The sequence below is a fragment of the Ovis canadensis genome, chromosome 1 (assembly GCF_042477335.2).
Source record: "Ovis canadensis isolate MfBH-ARS-UI-01 breed Bighorn chromosome 1, ARS-UI_OviCan_v2, whole genome shotgun sequence".
Classification (NCBI taxonomy): domain Eukaryota; kingdom Metazoa; phylum Chordata; class Mammalia; order Artiodactyla; family Bovidae; genus Ovis; species Ovis canadensis.
Genome location: NC_091245.1, coordinates 167929788 through 167957391, shown reverse-complemented (window position 1 = coordinate 167957391; position 27604 = coordinate 167929788). Strand labels below are relative to the sequence as shown.

Here is a 27604-nt window from a genome sequence, read left to right as displayed (position 1 = left end):
CGTATTGGTAAGTGTTTCATAATTGTTCCCTTGTATTTCAGAACTCGCTTGATAGAGCCCAAGCAGCCAAGAACAAAGGCAACAAATATTTTAAAGCAGGAAAATATGAACAAGCTATTCAGTGCTATACTGAGGCTATCAGTTTGTGTCCTACAGAGAAGAATGTTGACCTTTCCACATTTTATCAAAACAGAGCTGCTGCCTTCGAGCAATTGGTATGTATCGTAGGTTGGTTTTTCTTCTTTTTGTTTCTCTTTATTTGCATAATGTTTCAGCTAATGCCACTCAAATATGTCTAATACACTTTTTGAAGTTGTTTTGAAATTATAGGGGTTTTGTTTTGGTTTTATATCCTTTAATTACATAGGTTTTTAAGAACAAGTTTTAGTTTTGCTCATTCCACATATAATCCAAAGCTGTATATATCAGATTTTATAAAATTAGATAATAAAGAAAGTTAATGTTTCTGGTGACCCCATTCACCTCAGCAGTTTAGGTCTTATTTCTTCAACTTTGCCTCCATCTATGTAATAGTAGCATATGTGGGGGGGAAAAAGACTAAAAGATCAATTCCCATTACATTGTTTGCAATGTATTTTTCCAGTTGCCACTGTATCTGGTACAACTTTTCATAGCACACACAGATCTGTTTCATTCTTTTTAAAGCCAATAGGTAGTAGCTGTTACATAGCTGTATAGTGGAAGTGAAGTGAAGTGAAGTCGCTCAGTTGTGTCTGACTCTTTGTGACCCCATGAACTGTAGCCTACCAGGATCCTCCGTCCATGGGATTTTCCAGGCAAGAGTACTGGAGTGGGTTGCCATTTCCTTCTCCAGATCTTCCCCACCCAGGGATTGAACCCGGGTCTCCCACATTGTAGCAGACGCTTTACCCTCTGAGCCACCAGAGAAGTCTACAGTGGAAAACATCTCCCTATTGATGAATATTTGAATTACTTCCTCTTTTCCCTGTTGCACTCAGTGTTGCAGTAAATATTTTTAAATACTTTTTTTGCATACTTTTCTGAGAATAAAATTCAGAAATGGAATTATAAAGAGATAGTATTAGTACCTATTCTAATAATAATATTTGAGCATACTTGTTTTCTAGTATCTCACTGTGTGAATTGGTCTTAATATTTGCCACTCTAGTAGAAGAAATATTCTATCTTCTCATTTTTAATTTGCACTTTTTGAGATATTGGTGAAGTGGACCATCTTTTTCTATGTTTATCAGTCATTTGTAGTCTCTACATTTTTTGTTTGACTGTAGTTTGTTGACTGTGTTATATATGAAAGGTTACTGTAGTAGGAGCCTGAGTATGTAAAAGCAGACAATTATGCATTGAACTCAAAGATCATGCAACAGTGAACTGTTAAATGACATCTGGGTAAGCCTTTGATTCTCTAATAGAGGAATGATTGCGGTTGGTGTGTCAAATAGTGGAAAGTAGAGTGTTACAAATGGAGAAAATAGTGTATGTAATTGCTTCTGAGGCAGAAAAGAGTTTGCCATGATTAAAGTGTGGATAAAGGATCCTGGGATATAGAGAGATGAAATTGGAGAGGTTGCAGAGGCCAGATCAGGCAAAGCCTTGCAATGGTAAGAAGTTTGGATTTGATTCTGACTGTAATGGGAAGTATTTAAGGATTTTTAATAGGGCAAGGACATCATCTAAAATTGTTCTCACTGTTCTGTCAGCATATTGGACAGAGGCAAGAGTGGAGGCAGGGGGGCTGAGGAAGGTTGTTGTAGTTGCCAAGGTGAGACATGAAGGAAAGCTGAAAACCAGTAGAACTTGCTATTGCATTGGGTGTGAAGGGTGAAGAGAAGCAGGAGTTTTAATAATAGTGGCATGAGGAAGGATTGAGACAGCCAAGCAGACGGTTGAATTGAGAAGTGTCTGTATTTTAGGAGAGTGATTTGGGTTAAAGAGATAAATTTGGGAGTCCTCTAATTTTAGGTGGTATAGGACCATAGATGTGATTACCTAATGGGATGAGTCCTTGAGCATTCCAGCAGAAATCAGATAGTGGGGAGAAGTCAGCTACAGAAATTGGCAAGGAGCAGCCATGGAAATAGGTGGAAATTAAGCAGAGTAGCTACTCCTTGGAGGTTTGGCAATAATGAGGGCTGAGAAATGGGGTGGTAACTGTAGGGAATTACAGAATCAAAGGAGGGTTTTTTAAAAGATGGGAGATACTGAAGCAAGTGTTTTATGCTAATAGGGATGATTGAGTAGAGAAGCAGATTGTTGCAGAGGCAGGAGAGCTAACAGTGAAGTCCTTGACGTGGGGGGAGTATAGATCCTACTGCAAGTGGAGGGTTGGCCTTTGATGAAGTGGGGTGCGTCCTCAGTTTTAAAAGGAGGAAGAAGGAAATGATATGCTCACATAGATGCAGGTAGGTTATCAATGTGGTAGTAGAAAGATGGCTTGTGTCCTTTACCTATTTTTAAAAATCAGATTGCTTATCTTTATTGCAGTTATTTGTATGGAGCTGTTATAATGTGTTGTGGCTATTAACTGTTTGTGTGAATTGGGAATATGTTTTCTGTTGTGGGACTGTTAATACTCAGCCTGCTGAGTTTAGAAAACTGATTTCTATTGAACAGTGCTTCCTTCAGTGTGACTTTTTTTTGTTTGTTTTTTAATACTTTCAATTACAGCAAAAATGGAAAGAGGTGGCACAAGATTGTACAAAGGCTGTTGAACTTAATCCCAAATATGTGAAAGCTCTCTTTAGACGTGCAAAAGCCCACGAGAAGCTAGACAATAAGAAGGAATGTTTAGAAGGTGAGGGTATTTTTGTGTTTACATGTGAAAATTACTAAAGGTTTTGTAGTCAATGGTAAATTTATATGCAACTCTGCCTATGAGTAGAGAAATCAGTTGTGTTTAAAAGTTTGACTCTTCCCCAACTGAAACTTTGTTCTATGGTTTCAATTGACATTGTGGATACTTGAGTACCATCTCTGTTTCCAACTATTGAATTAAATGATTTAAAGTTTATATACTGCACATTTTAAACTTGGCAACATCATCAGTGTAATTTCATGAATAAGAAATTAGAAGAGAGGTTTAGTTGAGTGTTTAAGATTCTGCATATTTTCAATTAATATCCTATATATCAATATGAAATAATTTTGAGATAAATCATTAAAGAAAACATTTGTTTTTTGCCCTTGCTATTTTCAAACATTATCCTTTACTCAAGTAGAAATTTTGTAATTGATACAAAGCATCAAGTGAATTTGCTGTTCTCAGTAAATATCATAAATATTCCTTGGCCTCTAATTAGCCATATCTGTTGCTAAAACTTCAGTTAAGATATTGGCCACTGACCTACAAAGTACATTGTTCCAGTTAATGTAGAGCTAACCCAAAATGCAGATTTCACAGTCTAAAAGTGATTTCCCACTACATATTTAAATCTTCTTTAAAAGCATCAATAATCAGAAATTTAGCCATAATTTTTTTTTAATAATATCATTATTTAAAAGGAGAAAGCTGTTTTGTTTTTTAAAATCTGGGTTACCAGTTGAGAGTGGTTTTAGAGAACATTTTAGAAAAAACTTGAGGTTTTGCGGTATTATATACTTTGGTGATGGATAGGAGGAGTGTTGCTTTGAAAAAGAGATTCCTGAGTTTTGAACCAGACCTTGAAGTTATTAAGAGCTAATCACAGAGAGCCATTTAAATGGGTTTTAGATGGAGAAATGGGATGGGGAGAAGACACTGACCCTGGCACGAGCCAGAGCATCAGGGGAACATGTAGTAGGTTGGCTTGCTTGGAGGAGCATGGGTTTGCAATTGTGAGAAAATGGATTCAAAAAGAGAGGGACAGTCTTGTTGACTACTTTGAATGAAAGGTTGGGAGGTTAAAGAAACATTGATCTTTTTCATTTCAAACCACTGTATATTGAGTTACAGCATGGCCAGGTTAAAATGATATTTTGAAGCAGATTTCATTGATAGCTCTGTGGCAAGATGGCTTTGGAGACAAGGAGTAACCTTGAGGCCTATAAAAAAAAAAAAAAGTAAGACCAGACATGAGAGAGCCACATTATGATTTGGCCTATACTTACTGTCCAGAAGAGAATATTCCCGGGTTACTTGTTTTATTTGCTATGTACAATGTTAGAGCAGTGAGAAGCATCACAAATCATGTAGTATAGTCCCTTTCATTTCACAGGTGAGGAAAGTGAATTCTGGAGAAGTAGAGTGACTTCCTGAGCTTTGAGTTTGATTGTAAAGTATGTAAAACCAAAGTGTTGAGAATAAACTTATTGAAAATGACAGCCACATAAAGCTGTGAATTTAGTTTGGCTTTCTGTGGTGACACTGAGCCCATTTGATGCTGCTAGTCATCTTTGCAATAATTTTCATACTCACTCTTTATTTTTTGCATCATTTCTAGATGTCACTGCTGTGTGTATATTAGAAGGATTCCAAAATCAACAAAGCATGCTGTTAGCTGATAAAGTTCTTAAACTTCTTGGAAAAGAGAAAGCCAAAGAAAAATATAAGGTAAATTAACCTGCATTGGTTAATAATAGAGGAAATATGCATTGTAAAGGGTCATTGCTAATTTATCCTGCTTAAATTTGGGCATGATGGTAATGACTGAAATTAGATCTGGATTATATTTATTTTTCCTATAATACTGGGCTTTTGTGGCCTTTTAAAATAAGAATGTGAACTATGTCCGGATTGTACCTAGAGAGTATTAAAAGAATTCACGTATATTAGAGGTTTCCAAACAGTGGCCTACAGGCTAAATCCAGTCTGCCACCTGTTTGATAAATGTGCCAGTAATTTTTTTTGGAACTCAGCCACTCACACATTGTTTTTGGATGCTTTTAAACTACAACAGCAGAGCTGAGTGGTTGTGACACTATATGGCATACAAAACCTAAAATATTTACTATCTGGCCTTTTACAGAAAAAAATTGCCAACTCTTGCTTTCTAAAGTGTTTAAAGGTATACTGTATAAATTGGCACAGATCTTACACAGTTAGTAGATGGTTTAATTTAGTGTGTGGTTATAAGATTCTTGACATATTGCATCTTCAGAGAGGGAAAGGCTGTCATTCAAAACGTTTTTTGAAAAGCTGGGACTGGCAGCATTACCATTTTCACTGTCTATCACCCTACAGTTTGAGCCTGATAGTCTTCAGTTATTTGAAAATGAGGTGCCAGTTTTTATGGCGTGGTTCCCAGTGTTCTACAAATGCGTCTGCTTCTTTGGTTAGTGTTTTCTATTTCGATGTATTTAAATATGATTAAATTTCAGAATCGTGAACCTCTGATGCCATCTCCACAATTTATCAAATCTTACTTCAGTTCTTTCACGGATGATATAATTTCTCAGCCAATGCTTAAAGGAGAGAAGTCTGATGAAGATAAAGACAAGGAAGGGGAGGCTTTAGAAGTAAAAGAAAAGTAAGTGTGTCTCGAGTATAGTGTCTGCTTAATGCTTTTTGTGGGGGAATTGGATTGTGGGGGTTTTTGCTGCCCTAGAGGGCTTCCCTGATAGCGCAGTTGGTAACGAATCCGCCTGCAATGCAGGAGACCCCGATTCGATTCCTGGGTTGTGAAGATCCACTGGAGAAGGGATCGGCTACCCACTCCAGTATTCTTGGGCTTCCCTTGTGGCTCAGCTGGTAAAGAATCCGCCTGCAATGTGGGAGACGTAGGTTTGATCCCTGGGTTGGGAAGATCCCCTGAAGAAGGAAAAGGCCACTTTATTCTCTAGGCCAGAATACCCACTCCAGTATTCTGGCCTAGAGAATTCCATGGACTGAATAGTCCATGGGGTCGCAAAAAGTCGGACACGACTGAGTGACTTTTGCTTTCACTTGCTGCCATAGAGCCAAAGTGGGACTCTGAGTCATCTCTTTAAAAAACTTATTTATAGATAGATATGAATATAATAGAGCTTCCCTGGTGGCTCAGACAGTAAAGCGTCTGCCTACAATGCGTGAGACCCGGGTTCAATCCCTGGGTTGGGAAGATCTGGAGAAGGAAATAGCAACCCACTCCAATATTCTTGCCTGGAAAATCCCATGGATGGAGGAACCTGGTAGGCTACAGTCCACGGGGTCGCAAAGAGTCAGACACAACTGAGCGACATCACTTTCTTTCACTTTCTTTGTGAATATAATATAATATATAATAATATTATTATTATAATAAAAATACTTCTTTTCTCACACATGTCTACTATAACCTGAGTGTTACATCTTTGGTAACTCAAGGTTTTACTGCCAGGAGTCTGCCCAGCTTTTAAGGTCTACGTAATATTCTAAAGAGAGTTCCCAGAGAGTCAAGTGGTTAAGTATATTTGAGTAGGGGGACTAACTTAAAAAATGATTGTATAGGTCAATATCCAGATGTTTTAGTGCAAGGAAGTGTCTAATTTAATTTTTAGAAGTGCCCGAAAGAGTGACTGTCTTCAAGGTTTCTCCTGCATGCCTAGGAAAATGCCATTCTTTGAGTTTGTGTTTACTCTTGTAGAGAGCTGAAGTCAAAGTACAAGGTGCTGTGTTTAAAACTGGCAGTCAAGTGATATAATATATAAGCTATCTAGCCTGCTTATCCATTTATATTTAGCAATACTTTTATTCTGCTGTTGAGGCTAGCTCACCTCTCCAAGAGAAGACACAATATTATTACCAACATGACATTTTCTAATGAGTTTGGAAGAAAAGGGAATGCTGTTCCCATAGCAAAGCATAATTTTGCCTCTATAGCATATTGGGATGTTTAAGGGAAAAGATTGCTTTTGGTTTCTATCTCTCAATTTTTCTACCATTATTGGCCACCTTTTAAGGGAGGATACTACACATAATTTTGCCAAGATGTTCTGATTTGTGTTAGTTGATGAACAATCTCTTTAAGAAAATTGTAGATGGGAAGTAAATGTTGAGGGTGATGCCAATAATTGCTTCTTCTGATTAGGTAGTCCTAATCCCAGAAAAATTACTGTGAAGTTTTAATGCCATTATTCTAAAAGCTACATTGAGACATGATTGGACATAACTGTCTCTCACCAGAACACTAACTGGAGTTGGTCCTAAGTTTTTAAATTCTACTTTACTCTGAGCCAACTTAGCTTTATCAATTTTTGAATGGAGAGATAATAATTACTTTTGAGGCTTATTGTGAGGTTTACAGGTCATGTTTGTAAGCATCTAGAACTTAGGTTCTCAGTAAATAGGAACCATTATTACTTCCAATCTAATTATTTTGTCTTAGTGCAGGAGTATTAGAATGTTAATTATAGGAAAGGTTAGCACAGAGTTTCTAAGTTTTGACTGACATAACTTTTAAGTCACTTGCCAATTCTCTCTATTCAGAGTAGGTAGCAAATGAAATAAGAAAACATGGTTTTCTTACGTAATGTGCCTTATATTGTTTCTCATGTAATATGCCTTATATGTGTGAGACCCCTTCAAGAACGTCTAGTGTAATTTCCCTTTTCAGTTCAAAAAATCCCTTCTACAAGTGTTCTGAATAAAATCATCCTAGACAAGTGATGATATTGTGGTCATTGCTTTTTGAAAAATAAGAGAAGGGTGTTTTCTTTAAGTCCTATTTGATGGAAGAGTCTGCTGCTTTGATATTCCCACCTATTCATTCTGAAAGTGATGGGCATCCCTTATAGCTCAGATGGTAAAGAAACTCCCCACAATGCAGGAGACCTGGGTTCGATTGCTGGGTTGGGAAGATCCCCTGGAAGAGGAAATGGCAACCCACTCCAGTGTTCTTGCCTGTGAATTCCATGGACAGAGGAACCTAGTGGGCTCCAGTCTGCTTCTTTGATATTCCCACCTGTTCATTCTAGGTGAAATAGCACAACTTCTAGATGAGAGCCTTTTAGCTATTCCCTTTGCTTAATGTTTACAAAGTACAACTCAGGTCACACCTCTTCTCTTGGGTTCTGGGACTCCCAACTCACCTGATTATTTTCTCTTTCTCTGTTCTTTCTTTTCATCATAAAGTAACTGTTGAGTGCCATCAGTGTGCCGCAGACAAGAAGGTGACTAAGACAGGATCCTTTCCTATGTTGCATTTCAGTCTGTCATTCGCTTACTTTTTCATGTGTCTAAATGTTGAAGCCTGGACAATAACCCTAGGTTTCTGCCATTTTCTCTGCTGTTTTCCTTTTTAAAACCCAAGGCAGCAAGAAGACCCCAGTCTACATCAAAAGTCCTAAGGTGCCACCCCCACACACACCTCCACGACCACCTCCAGTCCCGCACTGGCTGGTTAACTTGTTAAGGGGGAAAGGACAGTTCTGGTGTCCTGAGTGTGGCAAGGTTCAGCATTTGATCCTTTCTTAGTAATTTGTTATGTTTGTTTTATTAGTAACAAATGATAAAATTTATAATTTCCTCTGCTCATTTTATTTTCAGCTCTGGATATTTAAAGGCCAAACAGTATATGGAAGAAGAAAACTATGATAAAATCATAAGTGAATGCTCAAAAGAAATAGATGCTCAAGGAAAATACATGGCAGAAGCATTGTTACTACGAGCTACTTTCTACTTACTTATTGGCAATGCCAATGCAGCCAAACCAGATTTAGATCAGGTCATCAGCTTGCAAGAAGCTAATGTGAAGGTACTTTTAAAACTCTGTGTGTGTGCATGGGAAAAAAATTAATAAGAAAAGGCTTTTAGGTATGTCTTGCCAAATTTTGGGCCTTTCAGTTGCCATTCTCCGAAAGACTTATTTTTTGTTTTCAAAGGAACTACACCTGATAATGATTGAATTGGTGCAGTGAAACTAAAACAGACATATCAGTGATAGTTACTTTAACTAAGAAAGGATTGTTTTTTCTACAGCATCTTTGGCTTTAGCTTCCCTGTATAGCTTCTGCCTACTGTATTGGACTATATTTGGGTAGGAGTAAGGGTGATATAGCAGTGCTATAGATAATATAAATAACTTGCAGTATGTCATAATACTATAAATAACATGCAATGTGTAGTATAAAAATATACAATGGATTTAATAAAAAGTAACCACATTTAACGTATTCTGAAAGAGTTTATTTACATGAGGAAAAGAACAAGATCTAAAAATATATTGTAATATAGAAACATATCAAAAGTTTTTGCAGTTGTTTGGTTGGAACAGCTTTTCATTTTCTAAGTGTTCTTGTGTATATGCAGTTATTTTCATAATTTAGATTTGGTAGGGATCTGTTAAATTATATGAGCCCTCTATTTCAGCATAATAAGAACAAATGTTGGCCACCAAAGTACTGTTGGTTGATTAACATCTCTTTTCCCTCACTGAATTAAGTAAACTCTGGCTTCCTTCACCTCCAAAAGAATCATTCATGTATTGTGTGGAAAATGAAAGTTGTTTACAAGGCTTAAGTATTTGCCAGCAAATTTTATCTTAACTTCTTATAAACAAAAGTAATTTAAACTAAGTATTTGTTTAAAGTCCTTTTCAAAATGAGATTTTCAAGTTGAAGATGGCCTTGTATTAATTATCTTTATTTCCTGATAATTAGATATGTTCTGTTTTTGTTATTATCATGGGGGCATTCTTGCTTGTTTCATTGAGAACATCTGTGTACTTTTGCCTTGAAAAAAACTTTGGAGAAGAATCTTATTTCTTTTTTCCTGATCATGACTTTGTTTTAATGGCAGGTAGTAATGTACATATCATGCCATGTACAAAAATGAGCTCAGAATGGATCAGAGACCTGAATGTAAGAGCTAAAACTATAAAACTCTTAGGAAAAAACATAAGGAGGAAATCTTCAGTACTTTAAATTAAGCAGTGGTTCCTTAGGGATGACACCAGCAGCACAGATGACAAAGTGATGGTGGGGGGTACTTATTCCACAGAATGGGAGAAAATGTTCCCAAGTCACATATCTGATAATGAGCTTGTATGCATACAATATTAAGTCATCTTTATTACACAACAATAAAAAGCCTAATTTAAAAGTAGGAAAGGAGTCTGAGTAGACATTTTTCCAAAGAATATGTACAAATGACCAATAAGAACAAGAAAATATACTCAGCATCATTAGACCTTAGGGAAATGTGAATCAAAATCACAATGAGGTATAACTTTATACCCACTAGAATGGCCATAATCAGAAATTTGGACAATTAAAAGCATTGATATAGATGTAGAAAAAATTGGAACTCTCACACATTGATAGTAGGAATGTAAAATGGTAAAATCCCTTTGGAAATTAGTCGGGGGTGGTTTCTAGAGTTACCCTGTGACCCAGCAGTTACTCTCTTAGGTATATACCTATGAGGATTTATGTCAAGACAAAAACTTGTACATGAATGTTCTTAGTAGCATTATTCATAAGAGCCAAAAAGTGGAAGCAACTCAGATGTCCACCAGCTGGTGAAGAGATAAATACACTGATTTGTCTATACAATGGAATATTATTCAGCCCCTAAAATAGAATGAAGTACATGTAAGAATTAGATGAACCTTGAAGACCTGCTGTTTTGTGGAAGAAGACAGACACAGAAAGGCCACGTAGTTTACGATTCCATTTATGTGAAATGTCTGGAATATACAAATCTGTAGAAATAGAAGACGGAATGGTGGTTTCCAGGGACTGAGAATTAGAGGTGAAATAGAGAGTCCTGCTAATATGTATGAGGTTTCTCTTGGGAGCGGTGAAAACATTTCTAGTGGTGACTGGTTGCACAACATTTTAACATTCATATACTAAAAATGACTCTTATAGTATGTGAACTACATCTCAATAAAGCTGTTATTTTTTAAAAATAACTAAATTAGAATAAAAAGTAATGATGAATCTTTCCTCATTTTGGGTATATAGCTTCGAGCAAATGCGCTCATCAAAAGAGGCAGCATGTACATGCAACAGCAGCAGCCTTTGTTGTCTACTCAGGATTTTAACATGGCTGCCGACATCGATCCCCAGAATGCAGATGTTTATCACCACCGAGGACAGGTGAATTAATTTTCTTAAGGCGTTCTGATCCTTGACTTGAGGGATGTGATAGCATTTTTGAGAATGTCTTAAAGTTTTCTTATATCACTTATGATAGCTGTGAACAAAGTATCAGGGTGGTTTAGTTTGGGTTGACATTTGTTTAGTTCCATCTTGAACATTTGTCCTGATATTTACCTGTTAAAAACAGAGAAAGAGAGAAGAGGAAGGCTGCAAATGTTGGCTCGCCAGTTCAAGTTTGGTTTGTAGGCATTTCTGCTTCATAGGTTTTCAATGAGTAAAGCATTAAAAACTTAGTGACAAATTTAAAAAAACTTGTAGTGAGCATTTTGAGTTAATGCTTAGAATCAACCAAAAGACTTTTGTAGGCATCTTGTAAGGAATTATTAACCTGAGCTATCTAGACAGTATCACAAAAAATCTCTTCTGAATAGAGCTTTATAATTCTATGCATATTAGGTTTTTAGTAAAAATTCATAGTGAAGAAAACAGTTCCCAATTTCAGCCTCATCTGGAAAAACATGGCTTTGTAAATCTGTTTGTGTGATGTGGCTTCTTGGAGTGCATTAGAGTGGAAAGTATGGACTAATCCATATAATAACAGAAAAGTTCAAGTCCTTTCTAATGGAAAATTTTACCTAATATTTCTGTCTGGAGCATCTTAAGAAGTATCGTGATAACCTTAAAATTCTTGATATTTTTATCCTTACTGGTGTATCTTAAGATTAATATGAAATGTAATTATTTAATGTCTGATCTATCCCTACTTTGAAGTTTGAAAGTACAGAGACAGTTCATATTCTAGGAGAAAAATCACTTAAGAGTGATTAAAAACTGATAGGTTTATAATGCTTTAAAAAAAAATTGAACACTAGTTCTAAGTTTTAGCACCTTTCCTTTAAAATTATAAGATTTTCTGGTTCACTGTTTCTAGAAAGTAATTCTATATTAGTAATTCCATGCTTAGCTTTATGCTGATTATGCAAAAAGGCACAGTATGTGCTCAACTGGTGTAGTTTTTGTTTTGAACTGCGCTTATTTGTGTACTTTTTTTCCTTAGCTGAAAATACTGCTTGATCAAGTTGAAGAAGCAGTAGCAGATTTTGATGAATGTATTAGATTAAGACCTGAGTCTGCTCTGGCGCAAGCTCAGAAATGTTTTGCTTTGGTAGGTTCTACTTTCTCTTGTATTTTCCTAAACATCAGTGTTTCCCATTGTTAACAAAAACAAGTATCTCATTGTCTACAAAATCTTCTGTTTTTTCCTTCAATCTGTGACAAACAGGGAGAAAAACATGTCAGCTTAAAGAAATAGAAGTGTGTATGTTGCTTGAGGTTCTGCTTCAGTATTTCTCTGGGTGCTTTATTTGGTTCATCTTGATAGATGTTTGTCCCTGATTTTATGTGCCCCCTAAACAGCACTCTTCTGCCTACTCTTTGCCATAAGCCAGTACAAAGAACAAAAGCATTTCAAGGAAATACTTGGCAATCATGACACTGTATAATGCACCTCTCATTTCACCTTGTAGAGCTATTCAGAAACACAAAGTTGAAAATCAGGTAAAATAAGACCATTTCTAATGAGATGAGATATTTCCAATTAGCCCCATACCCCGAGTCCTGAAAGAATTTTCTTTTTAAATAAAAAAGTCAGTTTACAAACAAGTGAAAATGTCATCAGATGAAGGATACTATAATGCTTTTAGTAAAATGGTAATAATTTTCTTTGATATTCTTTGATTTCTTTAATATTCCCCTATTTATCTGCAAAGTTAACTTCAAGTTAGTCTGTCTGCTAGGATATTGAGCATCTGAAAATTGTATAGTGGCAATGAAGCCTTAATTGTACATAGCCTTTGAATCCCTGCTCTGCAGATATTCCTGTGGAACCCTTTTAGATGCAGCCAATTATGTTAGCAAATTACCTGCTTTTCTGGAAATATTTATGTAATTTTGAGTGACCATTATAATATGTTAACATTTCCTGAGTTTTTGAGTTCTTGATTTGATAGGCCTCTGTTGATTTTTTACACAGTATCGCCAGGCATATACAGGAAACAATTCTTCACAAATCCAAGCAGCTATGAAAGGTTTTGAAGAGGTCATAAAGAAATTTCCAAGATGTGCTGAAGGCTATGCATTATATGCCCAGGTAAATGTCATTTTTCGTATTTTTTCAGTTGCTGGTTCTGTAAAGAACTGCATTTATGTCCTGAATCCTAGAGTGAAAATCAGAAAACAGTGCTCTTGTTGCAGCTTTTGTGGAAGCAAACAACTTTGTTCCTGGTTCTCAGGATGTTCAGAATGGTCCTAAATCCCCTCAACGGGGCTTCTTTTCTGTGTTACATAATTTGAAAACTGTGGCCCTAAACTTGTAACCTGGGAAACTTTAATACAGCATTTCCCTCATGTTTTCATTTGGATTGGATTTATAAAAATTTAATTATTTTAGGAAGATTTACTGCATGCAATTGGTGGGGAAACAGTTTTCTTTCTATTTGATTACTGTTCTTTTAAATAGTTAGTCTATAACAGATCATTTTAAGGTATGATCTGTCCAAAATTCTTGAAGCTTTCCTTGATTTAGTTTTGAAACTATGGAAAATTGGATTTAAATTTGCATTATTTTCACTTTTAATCATAGTTTGAACTCTTTAAAAGTTTATTAACTTTAAATCATTCATTTAGATGAAACTGATTAGCTTCTTATACCCACAGCTAAAGAGTTTTCCCTCTAACTAAATGATATCTGAATGACTGTTGCTTAATCTTTAAGTTAAAAGCTGTTTGTGGTATCTCAAAACCCAGCCATCTCAAAATTCTATATATTTTGTCTTTTCTTTTTAGCCTAAAGAAATTTGTCCCTCCTTCTTCCTTATCCCCCCAAACATCACAGAAACAGGAAGCACTTAAAAATGACTATCCATGGTAGACTCCTACCTCCAAACATCCTTAAGTTTTATTGATTTGTTTCTGATTTCCTTCATGCTATCATTAATCAAGTTATAAGAAAATTTCCACAGGGGTAAAACTTTCTTTTTCAAGGATTATTGAGAGGGACTGTGAGAAGACTGATTTGTGTTGGATCTATTCTGTAAAAGTCCTATACACCCCTGCATAGGGGTTGAAATTCTGGGATATGAAGTACAACCCAGGAATTCTTCAACCTCAGTTTGAAATCTTAACTATTCAGTCTTTAATTCCTAGACAGAATGACAATTAAACAAATGATACATTGGTTGCTGACTGCATGCTGACTTATTAATTGTGAAAGCATGTACTGTCGGTTTTCAGTTCAGTCGCTCAGTCGTGTCCTACTCATTGTGACCCCGTGGACCACAGCACACCAGGCCTCCCTGTCCATCACCAACTCCCGGAGTTTACCCAAACTCATCTCATGTCCATTGAGTCACTGATGCCATCCACCCATCTCATTCTCTGTCATCCCCTTCTCCTCCTGCCTTCAATCTTTCCCAGCATCAGGGTCTTTTAAATGAGTCAGCTCTTCACATCAGGTGGCCAAAGTATTGGAGTTTCAGCTTCAACAGCAGTCCTTTCAATGAACACGCAGGAGTGATCTCCCTTACAATGGACTGGTTGGATCTCCTTGCAGTCCAAGGGACTCTCAAGAGTCTTTTCCAACTCCACAGTTCAAAAGCATCAATTCTTTGGCACTCAGCTTTCTTTATAGTCCAACTCTCAATCCATACATGACTACTGGAAAAGCCATAATCTTGACTAGATGGACCTTTGTTGGCAAAGTAATGTCTCTATGCTGTCTAGGTTGGTCATAACTTTCCTTCCAAGGAGTAAGCGTCTTTTAATTACATGGCTGCAGTCACCATCTGCAGTGATTTTGGAGCCCAAGAAAACAAAGTCAGCCACTGTTTTCCCCCATCTATCTGCCATGAAGTGATGGGACCAGATGTCATGATCTTAGTTTTCTAAATGTTGAGCTTTAAGCCAACTGTTTCACCCTCCTCCTTCACTTTCATCAAGAGGCTCTTTAGTTCTTCTTTACTTTCTGGCATAGGGTGGTATCATCTATATATCTGAGGTTATTGATATTTCTTTCTCCTGGCAATCTTGATTCCTGTTTGTGCTTTATCCAGCCCAGCATTTCTCATGGTGTACTTTACATATAAGTTAAATAAGCAGGGTGACAATAGACAGCCTTGATGTACTCCTTTTCCTATTTGAACTTTTCCTATTTGGAACCAGTCTGTTGTTCCATGTCCGGTTCTAACTGTTGCTTCCTGGCCTGCATACAGATTTCTCAAGAGACAGGTCAGGTTGTCTGGTATTACCATCTCTTGAAGAATTTTCCACAATTTGTTGTGATCGACTCAGTCAAAGGTTTTGGCATAGTCAATAAAGCAGAAATAGATGTTTTTCTGGAAGTCTCTTGCTTTTTCATTGATCCAGCAGAGGTTGGCAATTTGATCTCTGGTTCCTCTGCCTTTTCTAAATCCAGCTTGAACATCTGAAAGTTCACAGTTCACATACTGTTGAAGCATGGCTTGGAGAATTTTGAGCTTTACTTTACTAGCGTGTGAGATGAATGCAATTGTGCGGTAGTTTGAACATTCTTTGGCATTGCCTTTCTTTGGGATTGGAATGAAAACTGACCTTTTCCAGTCCTGTGGCCACTGCTGAGTTTTCCAAATTTGCTGGCATATTGAGTGCAGCACTTTCACAGCATCATCTTTTAGGATTTGAAATAGTTCAGCTGGAATTCTATCACCTCCACTAACTTTGTTCCTAGTGATGCTTCCTAAGGCCCACTTGACTTCCCATTCCAGGATGTCTGGCTCTAGTTGAGTGATCACACCATCATGATTATCTGGGTTGTGAAGATCTTTTTTGTACAGTTCTGTGTATTCTTGCCACCTCTTCTTAATATCTTCTGCTTCTTTTAGGTCCATATTATTTCTGTCATTTATTGAGCCCAAGATATCTTTGCATGAAATGTTCCCTGGGTATCTCTAATTTTCTTGAAGAGATCGCTAGTCTTTCCCATTCTATTGTTTTCCTCTATTTCTTTGCATTGATCGCTGAGGAAGGCTTTCTTATCTCTCCTTACTATTCTTTGGAACTCTGCATTCACATGGGTATATCTTTCCTTTTCTCCTTTGCTTTTTGCGTCTCTTCTTTTCACAGCTATTTGTAAGGCCTCCTCTGACAGCCATTGTGCTTTTTTGCATTTCTTTTTCTTGAGGATGGTCTTGATCCCTGTCTCCTGTACAATGTCACGAACCTCTGTCCATAGTTCATCAGGCACTCTGTCTATCAGATCTAGTCCTTTAAGTCTATTTCTCACTTCCACTGTATAATCATAAGGGATTTGATTTAGGTCATACCTGAATGGTCTAGTGGTTTTCCCTACTTTCTTCAATTTAAGTCTGAATTTGGCAATAAGGAGCTCATGATTTGAGCCACAGTCAGCTCCCAGTCTCGTTTTTGCTGGCTTTGTAGAGCTTCTCCATCTTTGGCTGCAAAGAATATAATCAATCTGATTTCGGTGTTGGCCATCTGGTGATGTCCGTGTGTAGAGTCTTCTCTTGTGTTTTTGGAAGAGAGTGTTTACTATGACCAGTGTGTTCTCTTGGCAAAACTCTAGTAGCCTTTGCCCTGCTTCATTCCGTACTCCAAGGTCAAGTTTGCCTGTTACTCCAAGTGTTTCTTGACTTCCTACTTTTGCATTCCAGTTCCCTATAATGGAAAGGGCATCTTTTTTTGGGTGTTAGTTCTAAAAGGTCTTTTAGGTATTCATAGAAGTATTCAATTTCAGCTTCTTCAGCATTACTGTTTGTGACATAGACTTGGATTACCGTGATATTGAATGGTTTGCCTTGAAAACGAACAGAGATCATTCTGTCGTTTTTGAGATTGCATCCAAGTACTGCATTTCGGTCTCTTGTTGACTATGATGGCTACTCCATTTCTTCTAAGAGATTCTTGCCCACAGTAGTAGATATAATGGTCATCTGAATACTATAATATATAAAATTTTATAGCATGTACAGAAATTAAAGTGAGACGAACACACATAATTTTATGACGTACGTACTAAATAGTACACTTGTGTTTCGGCTTTATATTTAATTCGAAACAAACCAGAAGGTAACCATCCTCATCCCTGAAATGAAATTCAAAAGGGCGTTTTTGGTTCAGATTTCTATAAGCAGCTAAAAGAGTAAAGTAGCTTTTAAAGAAACCAACATTAGGAACAACTCGGAGAGAGTTATATTTTAGTTACATAGTATGACTGTTTGCTTTGAACTCTGAAGCTTGAGCTTAGGTGCCCCAAGCCTTCCATTTGTGCCATGGGATTTGCCTTAAAAGCTGATTGTAGCTTTTTTTTGTTTCACCAGTTATTTTTAAGGATTAACTCTGATAACCATTAACATACCTACCTAAATTTATCCTTCCAAATAAGCATTGTTTTTAGGGTTAACATTTTTAATTAAATTTAATCCCCAAGGGCTTCCCAGGTGGCATCAGTGGTAAAGAATCCACCTGCCAATGCAGGAGACATAGGAAGACTACCTGGGTCAGGAGGATCCCCTGGAGAAGGGCATGGCTACCCACTCCAGTATTCTTGCCTGAAAAATTCCATGGACAGAAGAGCCCAGCAGGCTACAATTCATGGAGTTGCAAAAGAGCCGGACGCAACTGAGCAACTAAACAACAGTCACCCCAAAACAGTAATTTGGTAATGGTTAAATGAAGTAAATTTTAATGACTAATAAGTGACATAGTTTTAGCTCCTTAGGGATACAGTTACCTAAATTTAACTGAAGTATCTCTTCACATAGGCATTAACAGATCAACAGCAGTTTGGCAAAGCTGATGAAATGTATGATAAATGTATTAATTTGGAACCAGATAATGCCACAACATATGTTCATAAAGGGTATGTATTTTGGGGATTTGTTTGTTTCAGTAAAAAAGCTAAATTGCTTGCATAGTAATAAAATGGATTTGTTTTGCTCACTGAGAAAGGGGACTGTGGTAGAGTCAGTGAGGTAACTGAAAAATTTCTTCATTGCTATGAATGCTTCACTCTTACTTTTTTTTTAATTTAATTTTTTTAATAATGTTTCATTATTATATAATAATTAGTAAATGTGCTACTTGCACTCTAGCTTAAGGATTTCAGTTCTGGACATCCTGTCAGATGTTACTTGTATCAAAATAGGAGACACATAAATAGGTTTTTCCTGTTCTAGTATACTTAAATTATCATTTTTAAAACTTCACTTAAATTATACAAATTAAAATATTTAGCTATGCAAAGGAAGTTAACAATAGAGCCTAGACCATTATAATAAGGGATTTAGACTTCATAATAAGGAATTTAGACTACAAAACCACTATAAGTTGAGGGGGAAAAAACCAATTTGATGCTGATTGTGCTGTTTTAGATTTTGTTTTCCTTACTACTTAAATTGTAAACTCATTGAGAGCAGAACTGATACTGGGCCATGGTCGCATCTGACTGCTGTTTTGCATTTGCAGTTTACTTCAGCTTCAGTGGAAGCAAGATCTGGATAAAGGTTTGGAGCTTATCAGCAAGGCTATTGAAATTGACAATAAATGTGATTTTGCATATGAAACCATGGGAACTATTGAAGTACAAAGGTAACTTCTATAGTCTGTCCTTAGGAAAGTTAGGGAAGCTCCAGAGATATTTATCTTTTTGTTTTTTTTTTTTTTCATTATAGATAGGTTATTGTCATTATTCATTGAATTTTTAAGTCTTAACATGCCTTTGGAGGCAAGATTCTCTTGAAACTATACAACTTTGATTTGCTTGGTTTCATGTTTATTCAATTTAAAAATCAAACTTATAAAAGTTGTTTAAGTCAAGCATATGCATTAAAAGGGAAGCTTGATCTTTCTTTAACAGTTGTTGTATGGTTGTGCCTCCTGTCACCTTATCATTTCTGTTGGAGGGGGAAATGTCTGCATTGTTCGTGGGCAGTGCACTGTAGCATAAAGCTTGGCAGCCACATTGCCCAAAGACATAGATCTTGCTACAGCCAAGTGGCTGGGCAACTTGCACCATCACCTCTGAGCCCTCACGTTTTCTTTCGAATCAGGGAGCTGGGTAAGATTTTTGCAGTTCTGACTTTTTCATAACTTCTTGATTTCTGTATGTTTATCCAAAGTTACACTTGAGATTCACCATTAACAGATGACACCTGTGTGTATGTCATAGACTTTAATGTAGTATGCCATCTTGACACTGGCATTGTCATCCATTTGAGTATCTACTCTAGGGCAGGTACTGAACTTTAGGTACTTTCCAAATATTTCAGTTGATTTTTATCTGTCTTTATAAGGTTGAGATTATATGGTCTTCAATTTAATTAAAGAGTATAGAAACTGATTCCTCAGTCAGTCAGTTCAGTCACTCAGTCGTGTCCAACTCTTTGCGACCCCATGGACTGCAGCACGCCAGACCTCCCTGTCCATCACCAACTCCCAGAGTTTACTCAAACTCATGTCCATCGAGTCAGTGAAGCTATCCAATTACGTCATCCTCTTCTTCCACCTTCAATCTTTCCCAGCATCAGGGTCTTTTCAAATGAGTCAGTTCTTCACATCAGGTGGCCAAGTACTGGAGTTTCAGCTTCAGTATCAGTCCTTCCAATGAATATTCAGGACTGATTTCCTTTAAGATGGATTGGTTGGATCTCCTTGCAGTCCAAGGGACTCTCAAGAGTCTTCTCCAACACCACAGTTCAAAAACATCAATTCTTTGGCACTCAGTTTTCTTTTCAGTGCTCAGCTTTCTTCACAGTCCAACTCTCACGTCCATACATGACTACTGGGAAAACCACATCTTTGACTAGATGGACCTTTGTTGGCAAAGTAATGTCTCTGTTTTTTAATATTCTGTCTAAGTTGGTCATAACTTTTCTTCCAAGGAGCAAGCCTCTTTTAATTTCATGGCTGCAGTCACCATCTACAGTGATTTTGGAGCCCCCAGAAATAGTCTGCCACTGTTTCCACTATTTCCCCATCTATCTGCCATGAAGTGATAGGACCAGATGCCATGATCTTAGTTCTCTGAATGTTGAGTTTTAAGCCAGCTTTCACTCTCCTTTTTCACTTTCATCAAGAGGCTCTTTAGTTCTTTGCTTTCTGCCGTAAGGGTGGTGTCATCTGCATATCTGAGGTTATTGATATTTCTCCCGCCAATCTTAATTCCAGCTTGTGTTTCATCCAGCCCAACGTTTCTCATTATGTACTCTGCATATAAGTTAAATAAGTTGGGTGACAATATACAGTCTTGATGTGCTCCTTTCCCGGTGTGGAAGCAGTCTCTTGTTCCGTGTCCAGTTCTGTTGCTTCCTGACCTGCATACAGATTTCTCAAGAGGCAGGTCAAGTGGTCTGGTATTATCATCTCTTGAAGAATTTTCCACAATTTGTTGTGATCCACACAGTAAAAGGCTTTGATGTAGTCAATAAAGCAGTAGATGTTTTTCTGGAACTCTCTTGCTTTTTCAGTGATCCAATGGATTTTGGCAATTTGATCTCTGGTTCCTCTGACTTTTCTAAATCCAGCTTGAACATCTGGAAGTTCACGGTTCACATACTGTTGAAGCCTGGCTTGGAGAATTTCTGGCATTACTTTACTAGTGTGTGAAATGAGTGCAATTGTGCCGTAGTTTGAGCATTCTTTCGCATTGCCTTTCTTTGGGATTGGAATGAAAACTGACCTTTTCTAGTACTGTGGCCACTGCTGAGTTTTCCAAACTTGACATATTGAGTGCAGCACTTTTACAACATCATCTTTTAGGGTTTGAAATTGCTTAACTGGAATTCCGTCACCTCCACTAGCTTTGTTTGTAGTGATGCTTCTTAAGGCCCACTTGACTTCATATTCCAGGATGTTTGGCTCTAGGTGAGTGATCACACCTTCATGATTATCTGGGTCATGAATGTCTTTTTTGTATAGTTTTCCTGTGTATTCTTGCCACCTCTTAATATCTTCTGCTTCTGTTAGGTCCGTACCTGTTCTGCCCTCTATTGTGCTCATCTTTGTATTCCTAGAGTGGTTAAATTAATAAGGTGACATTGTGAGTCAGTAGTAGAAAGAAGAGCTGCTACTGCTGCTGCTAAGTCACTTCAGTCGTATCCGACTTTGTGTGACCCCAGAGATGGCAGCCCACCAGGTTCCCCTGTCCCTGGGATTCTCCAGGCAAGAACACTGGAGTGGGTTGCCATTTCCTTCTCCAATGAGTGAAAGTGAAAAGTGAAAGAAAGAAGAGATGAACCCATATTTCACTGATGCTGAAAGTAGCTGATCTTCCCACCATCACTTATCAGGAACCAGTAGGAGTTGTCTTAATAACATTCAGTCACTCCTGGAGTCCTCTTCTCTCTCAGCTCCAGAGGAAGCAGAATGTGTGTGTGTGGGTGTGTGTGTGGGTGTGTGTGTGTGTGTGTATGTATGTATAGGGTGGTGAAAATTTTTGTGATTCTTTGTAACCATTCTGACAGTTGCATATAAATATTAAATTATTTCTTAATTTCTAGTTAATGTGAATAAAATATTCTTATGCTAGAATATGATTGGGTAGTAGTTCTTAATCTTTTGAGCAAAGATGTGGACTTTTCCTAGAATAATGCATATATGGAAACTCTCTGCACTTAAGTTGTTCATAGGGCGTGGGTTAAGGGCCCCTGATTTATGGAGTTTGATGAATTGTGTTTGAAATGTACTTTAAGAAATCCATTCTAAATCCTGCTTTACAAATAGATAAATGTTAATGAATGAAATTGCTGGTTAACGTAAGATTTAGCAAATCTTCTGTCTACCTAATATATGAACATGAACTGTTATTTTTTTAATTGTCTATTATGCACCATATCAATATATGTAGTAGGAGATTAACTACAGTCACCCAGAGGTACATTTTACTTCTTAGAGTTTAACTGTCATATATATGTGTGTGTGTTAGTTGCTCAGTTATGTCCACCTCTTTGTGACTGCATGGACTATAGCGCTCCAGGCTCCTCTGTTTTTGAAATTCTTCAGGCAAGAATACTAGAGTGGGTAGCTGTTCTCTTCTCCAGGAGATCTTCCTAGCCCTGGGATCAAACGCAGGTCTCCTGCATGGCAGGCAGATTCTTTACCATCTGAGCCACCAGGGAAGCCCGTTATATATATAGCGGGGACTTAGTATTTATTGTAAGATTACAGGAATGTATGCATGTATACATACCCAATACTAGTTACTTTAAAACAGCTCTTGCCTCTTAGTAAGTATATAAAGCCTAGTCACAGACTGTAAGAGGTAAATTTTATGTTTTTTGACAAAATGTATTCATCCATTTATTCAAAAAATGGATAATAGTTACCAAGCATTGTACTTGGTTGTGGGAATTGAAAGGTGTCCATTAAGGATCTACTTCTGCTTCATTGACTACACTAACGCCTTTGACTGTGTGGATCACAACAAACCGTGGAAAAGTCTTAAAGAGATGGGAATACTAGAGCACCTTATCTGTCTCCTGAGAATCCTGTATGCAGGTCAAGAAGTGACAGTTAGAACCAGACATGGAACAACTGACTAGTTCAAAATTGAGAAAGGAGTACAAGGCTATATATTGTCACCCTGCTTATTATATGCAGAGTACATCATGAAAAATGCTAGGCTGGATGAGTCCCAAGATGGAATCAAGATTCCCAGGAGAAATATCAATAACTCCAGATATGAAGATGATACCACTCTAATGGCAGAAAGTGGAGAGGAACTAAAGAACCTCTTGATGAAGGGGAAAAGAGGTGAGTGGAAAAGCTGGCTTGAAACTCAACATTCAGAAAAACTAAGATCATGGCATCTGGTCCCATCACTTCATGGCGAATAGAAGGGGAAAAAAGTGGAAGCAGTGACAGTTTTTATTTTCTTGGGCTCCAAAATCACTGTGGACAGTGACTGCAGACATGAAATTAAAAGACACTTGCTCCTTGGAAGGAAAACTATGACAAACCTAGACAGCATATAAAAAGCAGACATCACTTTGCCAACAAAGGCTGATTTAGTCAAAGCTACAGTTTTTCCAGTAGTCATGTATAGATGTGAGAGTTGGACCATAAAGAAGTATGAGCGCTGAAGAACTGGTGCTTTTGAACTGTGGTGCTGGAGAAGACTCTTGAGAGTCCCTTGGACTGCAGGGAGATTAAACCAGTCAGTCCTAAAGAAGATCAACCCTGAATATTCATTGGAAGGACTGAAGCTGAGGCTTCAGTACTTTGGCCATCTGATGGGAAGAGCCAACTCATTGGAAAAGATCTTGATGCTGGTAAAGACTGAGGGCAAGCGGAGAACACAGGCAGCAGAAGATGAGATGGTTAGATACCATCACCAACTCGGTGGACATGAACAGAGGCATCTAGCATGCTACAGTCCATGGGGTTGTAAAGAGTTGAAGACTTAGTGACTTACCAACAAAGACTGGTGTAAGCATATATGTTCATCTGACTGTGCGCAGGATGATAGAATTATGGGAACAATGGAGATGGAGCAGCCAGTTCCTGCTGGGAAAGGGAAAAATATTTTTCATGAAGATGTTCTAGTCAGTATTTGAGCTGGGCCTTAGAAAGGTAAGGATTTGACTAGAATCAGACAGAGAAGCAATAAATAATCTGACCATTGTTAGCATGAGTGAACTCAAGACCTGTGTGACTGGAGTAGAGATGTGGGGGCTAACGATATGCTGGTAAGGGTTGCACAGATCTGTGAAGGTAAGGTCCCTGAATACCCTTAATGTTCTTTGAGCTTACATCACTGCTTTCTAAAGGAGCCTCATGATGAAGTAGAAATGAGCAGAATTTAGGAAACAGATGTGATTAGGATTTTAAATAAGTCAGTGAATTTTCCTAGTCTCACTGTTCTTATCTGTAAACAAAGGCCACAAGTGACATAATATAAGCACATATAGTATTCAGTCATGTCCAACCCTTTGCGATCCCATGGACTATAGTCCACCGGGCTCCTCTGTCCATGGGACGCTCCAGGCAAGCATACTGGAGTGGGTTGCCATTTCCTACTGACCCAGCAATCAAGCCCAGGTCTCCCACGTTGCAGGCAGATTCTTTACCATCTGAGCCACCAGGCAAGCCTTGTATTTGTAATAGTAGCTAACATTCATTGTTTTCTATGTGATAGGCATCATCTTGTTATAAAGAAGCATTTTATTAGTATCATGGTTGAAACTTAAAAGTCAGCTCCATTTAATTTTCGGGTTTTTTTCTTTTAGAGGAAACATGGAGAAAGCCATTGACATGTTCAACAAAGCTATTAACCTGGCCAAATCAGAAATGGAGATGGCTCATCTATACTCACTTTGTGATGCTGCCCATGCCCAGACAGAAGTTGCAAAGAAATACGGATTAAAACCACCAACATTATAAAATATGGGGGAAGGGAAATGACCCTCTTTTTAGAAGTTTACCCCTCTTCAGCTGAACCCTGAAGACACTGTTGTGAACTGTGTTGAATGGTGGGACTTCGTGTTTCCATTTGTGCTGTTGTCCTTTGTTACAGCTGTCTCATATTTAGGTATTGTGGGAGTGGCTGTTGAAGAAAGTTTGCGGTGTGGCAGCTTTTATTCCCTGTGCAACAAAAGCTTAGAACCTGTTAAAGGGATATGAAAATAAAGTTGCAAAGAGTACAAATGACAATTGGCCATGCAAAATAAAACTTTGATTTGTTGATTTGACTTTTTTTCTGAGGGGGTGGGAGGGTGAATATGTGCTGGTTGATTTTGTCTTTGTGTGCGTGTATGTGTATATATATGAATAGTCTACAGTTTTACAGCATGTTGGTTTTTTAATTAACATAGTACGTGCTGTAAAATAGGATTCTTTTAAGATTTGGTTAATCCCTTTCAGTTGATACCTCTGAAGGAAACAAAGCTTAAGTGGGGATTTTGTTTTTACGGCAGCAAAATTGAGACCCTTTAAACCACTGTCAGTCAGCATGCACAATGCCTCTGATTCTGCAGAATGTTAGACATGGTGGCAACACTTAAATCTTTTGACCCCCTTCAACTCTAATAGATAATGTACATCATTCTTAAAGTCTACAGTAGCTCTTTTTCCTACAGCAAATCATGCAGAAGTGAGATATTCTAGTTGATGTATGTGCAGAAGCCTGAGTATTCAAGGGAGAGCAGACCAGGCATGAGGTAAGAGGAAATTGTGTTTATAATTGCCATGGTTATTTTCTGTTTAATAGGTACTACTATTTAATAGTGTACTTTTTAAAGAAAACAAAGATTGGTTTTATATATATAAAGATGAAATGTAACAAGTAATTAGCTTAAAATTTCTAGTGAAGCAACTGGGGCTGACAGTTCAAAAAGGATGAAAGTCACATGTCTAGAAGCATAGTATTTCCTGAAGTGACAAGTTTAATGCTTCTTAACTATGGCTATGTGTACTTAAGGGATCGTGAGCCAGTATTTTCAAAGATGCTGAGGACACAGGGCATGTCTTTTAGTTTTGAACTGCCTTTGGTCTTTAACCATGTCCAGGTCTGTACTGGGGGCGCCGACAGCAGGCTTTTGTTTCTTTCATCTTACCTTTATCTCACCCTCGTCCTTAGCAATCACTTTGTTTTTTCAACATGTCACTTTGATAGATCATCCTTTTCTTATATGCTGGATTTTTCCTGGTGGGGGGTGGGGTGTTCTTAAAGAATGTCCTCTTTTGAGATATTTATGGTGGTTTTGAGATATTCAGGGTGGGAAGAGGTTTACTTAGGTCTGAGTAGAATAAAAAAGCAAGCTGTCAGTTGTACTTTTCTGGAAATATTATCTAATTAGAGTTTACATTGTTGGGAGTAAATGAGTATTTTACCCCCCTTTAAAAAGGTGCTTTATCCTATTAAAACCAAAAAGATTTTGTCAAAAATGCCATCTTTTTAGAAGCTACTAGAAATAACTCCATTCCAAAGTCAGAGTCTGGAAAATATTGCGAGGCCTCTAACTAATTGGTGGGGGCAGCGAACATAATTTAAGATGGCTTGGATAATGGAAAGTGGGAGAGTGCTGCCTCGTAGTGTTTAAATTAAGCACCTACTGTAATAACCCCTGAATACAGAAATGTTCTACATCTCTGAACAACCTCTGGCTTAAAACAGTTTTTATTTGCATGGCTGTAGTTACATTAACACTGATATTTTCTTCTCTCTTCCTACCCCTTGGGGTTTGGTAGAAAACACACAAAGGAAACTGAAGCATGTACCATTCGATACTGTCATTCCAGATCCTCATGGACTATTGCCTGTTCTGAAAAATATTTGAAACTGCGCTGAAAGCTGCATCTGTCTGTATCTTTTCTTTTGTAAATGACCTCACATGTAAATTTACCAAATAAATATTACATTCAAGCTTTTCAATCTATTCTTTAAATAGAAGGATAGGCAGTTTATTCATTTACCATAGTATTTGGTAAATTCATTCTCTTGTGGGCTCAAGCTAACTTTGACATATTGGACACGTTTGTATATGAAACACAGTAAGTTTTAGGTATTAAAGATGGAGTTTGCCATTCTTCCTCCTGGTGAAACAAAAGCCCTAAGGAACAGCTAGTAGAACCAGCTTACTCTATTCCTACCTTCACCTTACTTGTACTGCACAACAGCCTGGAAGGTCACCAGGCAGACCTGAGCCCTGTGGCTCAGCTTATCCTCAAACTGGTTTCACCAGTGAGGGCTTTTTTTTTCCCTCCCACCAGTGACTTTTGATCAGTCTTCAGCCACTTGGTCTTGTAATCTGAAAAATCCTACCATCCTTAGGTATTTGTGGTACGAATAAGAGATCTCAGTGCAGTACTAAGCAGCTTTGGCTTTATAACACAATTCAAATTGTGTTAGATGGAAATTCAAATTGTAAATAGTTGTTTTTCCCAGGAGAGCTCAACGAATTGTCATCTTCTTAAGGCTGTTTATAAACAGGAAGACTGTATACTTACCCAAAAAAATTTTGAGTAATAATGAAAGTAGTAGTTACCTAAGACTGTCCTGGGTAAATTGAGTTGTATGGTCTTTGTATTTATAATGAAACGATATGGTAGTGGGAGAGCTAATAACTAATCAACCGTACCTTTAATTGTCTGCAAAACTGAACAGTTCAGTCAGTTCAGTTCAGTCACTCAGTTGTGTCCAACTCTTTGTGACCCCATGAGTTGCAGCACTCCAGGCCTCCCTGTCCAAAAACAACTCCCAGAGCCTACCCAAACTCATGTCCTTTGAGTCAGTGATGCCATCCAACCATCTCATCTTCTGCCATTCCCTTCTCCTCCTGCCCTCAATCTTTCCCAGCATCAGGGTCTTGTAAATGAGTCAGCTCTTCACATCAGGTGGCCAAAGTATTGGAGTTTCAGCTTCAACATCAGTTCAGTTCAGTCGCTCAGTCGTGTCCGACTTTTTGCGACCCCATGAATCGCAGCACACCAGGCCTCCCTGTCCATCACCAACTCCCGGAGTTCACTCAGACTCACGAGAGTACTGGAGTGGGTTGCCATTTCCTTCTCCAGGGGATCTTCCCAACCCAGGGATCAAACCCGGGCCTTCTGCATTCCAGGCAGACGCTTGAACCTCTGA

General features: G+C 37.8%; 1 protein-coding gene across 2 annotated transcripts in view; it reads left to right on the top strand.

The window, feature by feature from the left end:
* TOMM70 (translocase of outer mitochondrial membrane 70) overlaps positions 1 to 24709 on the top strand; it is a 36776-nt gene extending 12067 nt beyond the window's left edge. The window contains exons 2-12 of one of the 2 annotated variants that reach the window (XM_069551295.1): positions 42 to 215; positions 2668 to 2794; positions 4419 to 4528; positions 5296 to 5444; positions 8420 to 8627; positions 10840 to 10974; positions 12035 to 12142; positions 13010 to 13126; positions 17793 to 17890; positions 18496 to 18618; positions 24255 to 24709. In XM_069551295.1, coding sequence (XP_069407396.1) covers positions 42 to 215; positions 2668 to 2794; positions 4419 to 4528; positions 5296 to 5444; positions 8420 to 8627; positions 10840 to 10974; positions 12035 to 12142; positions 13010 to 13126; positions 17793 to 17890; positions 18496 to 18618; positions 24255 to 24408 — 1503 coding nt within the window. In that variant the 3' untranslated portion in view covers positions 24409 to 24709. The remainder of the gene's footprint in view (positions 1 to 41; positions 216 to 2667; positions 2795 to 4418; positions 4529 to 5295; positions 5445 to 8419; positions 8628 to 10839; positions 10975 to 12034; positions 12143 to 13009; positions 13127 to 17792; positions 17891 to 18495; positions 18619 to 24254) is intronic. The other variant, XM_069551303.1, reaches the window with a different exon arrangement.
* The last annotated feature ends 2895 nt before the right edge of the window (positions 24710 to 27604 follow it).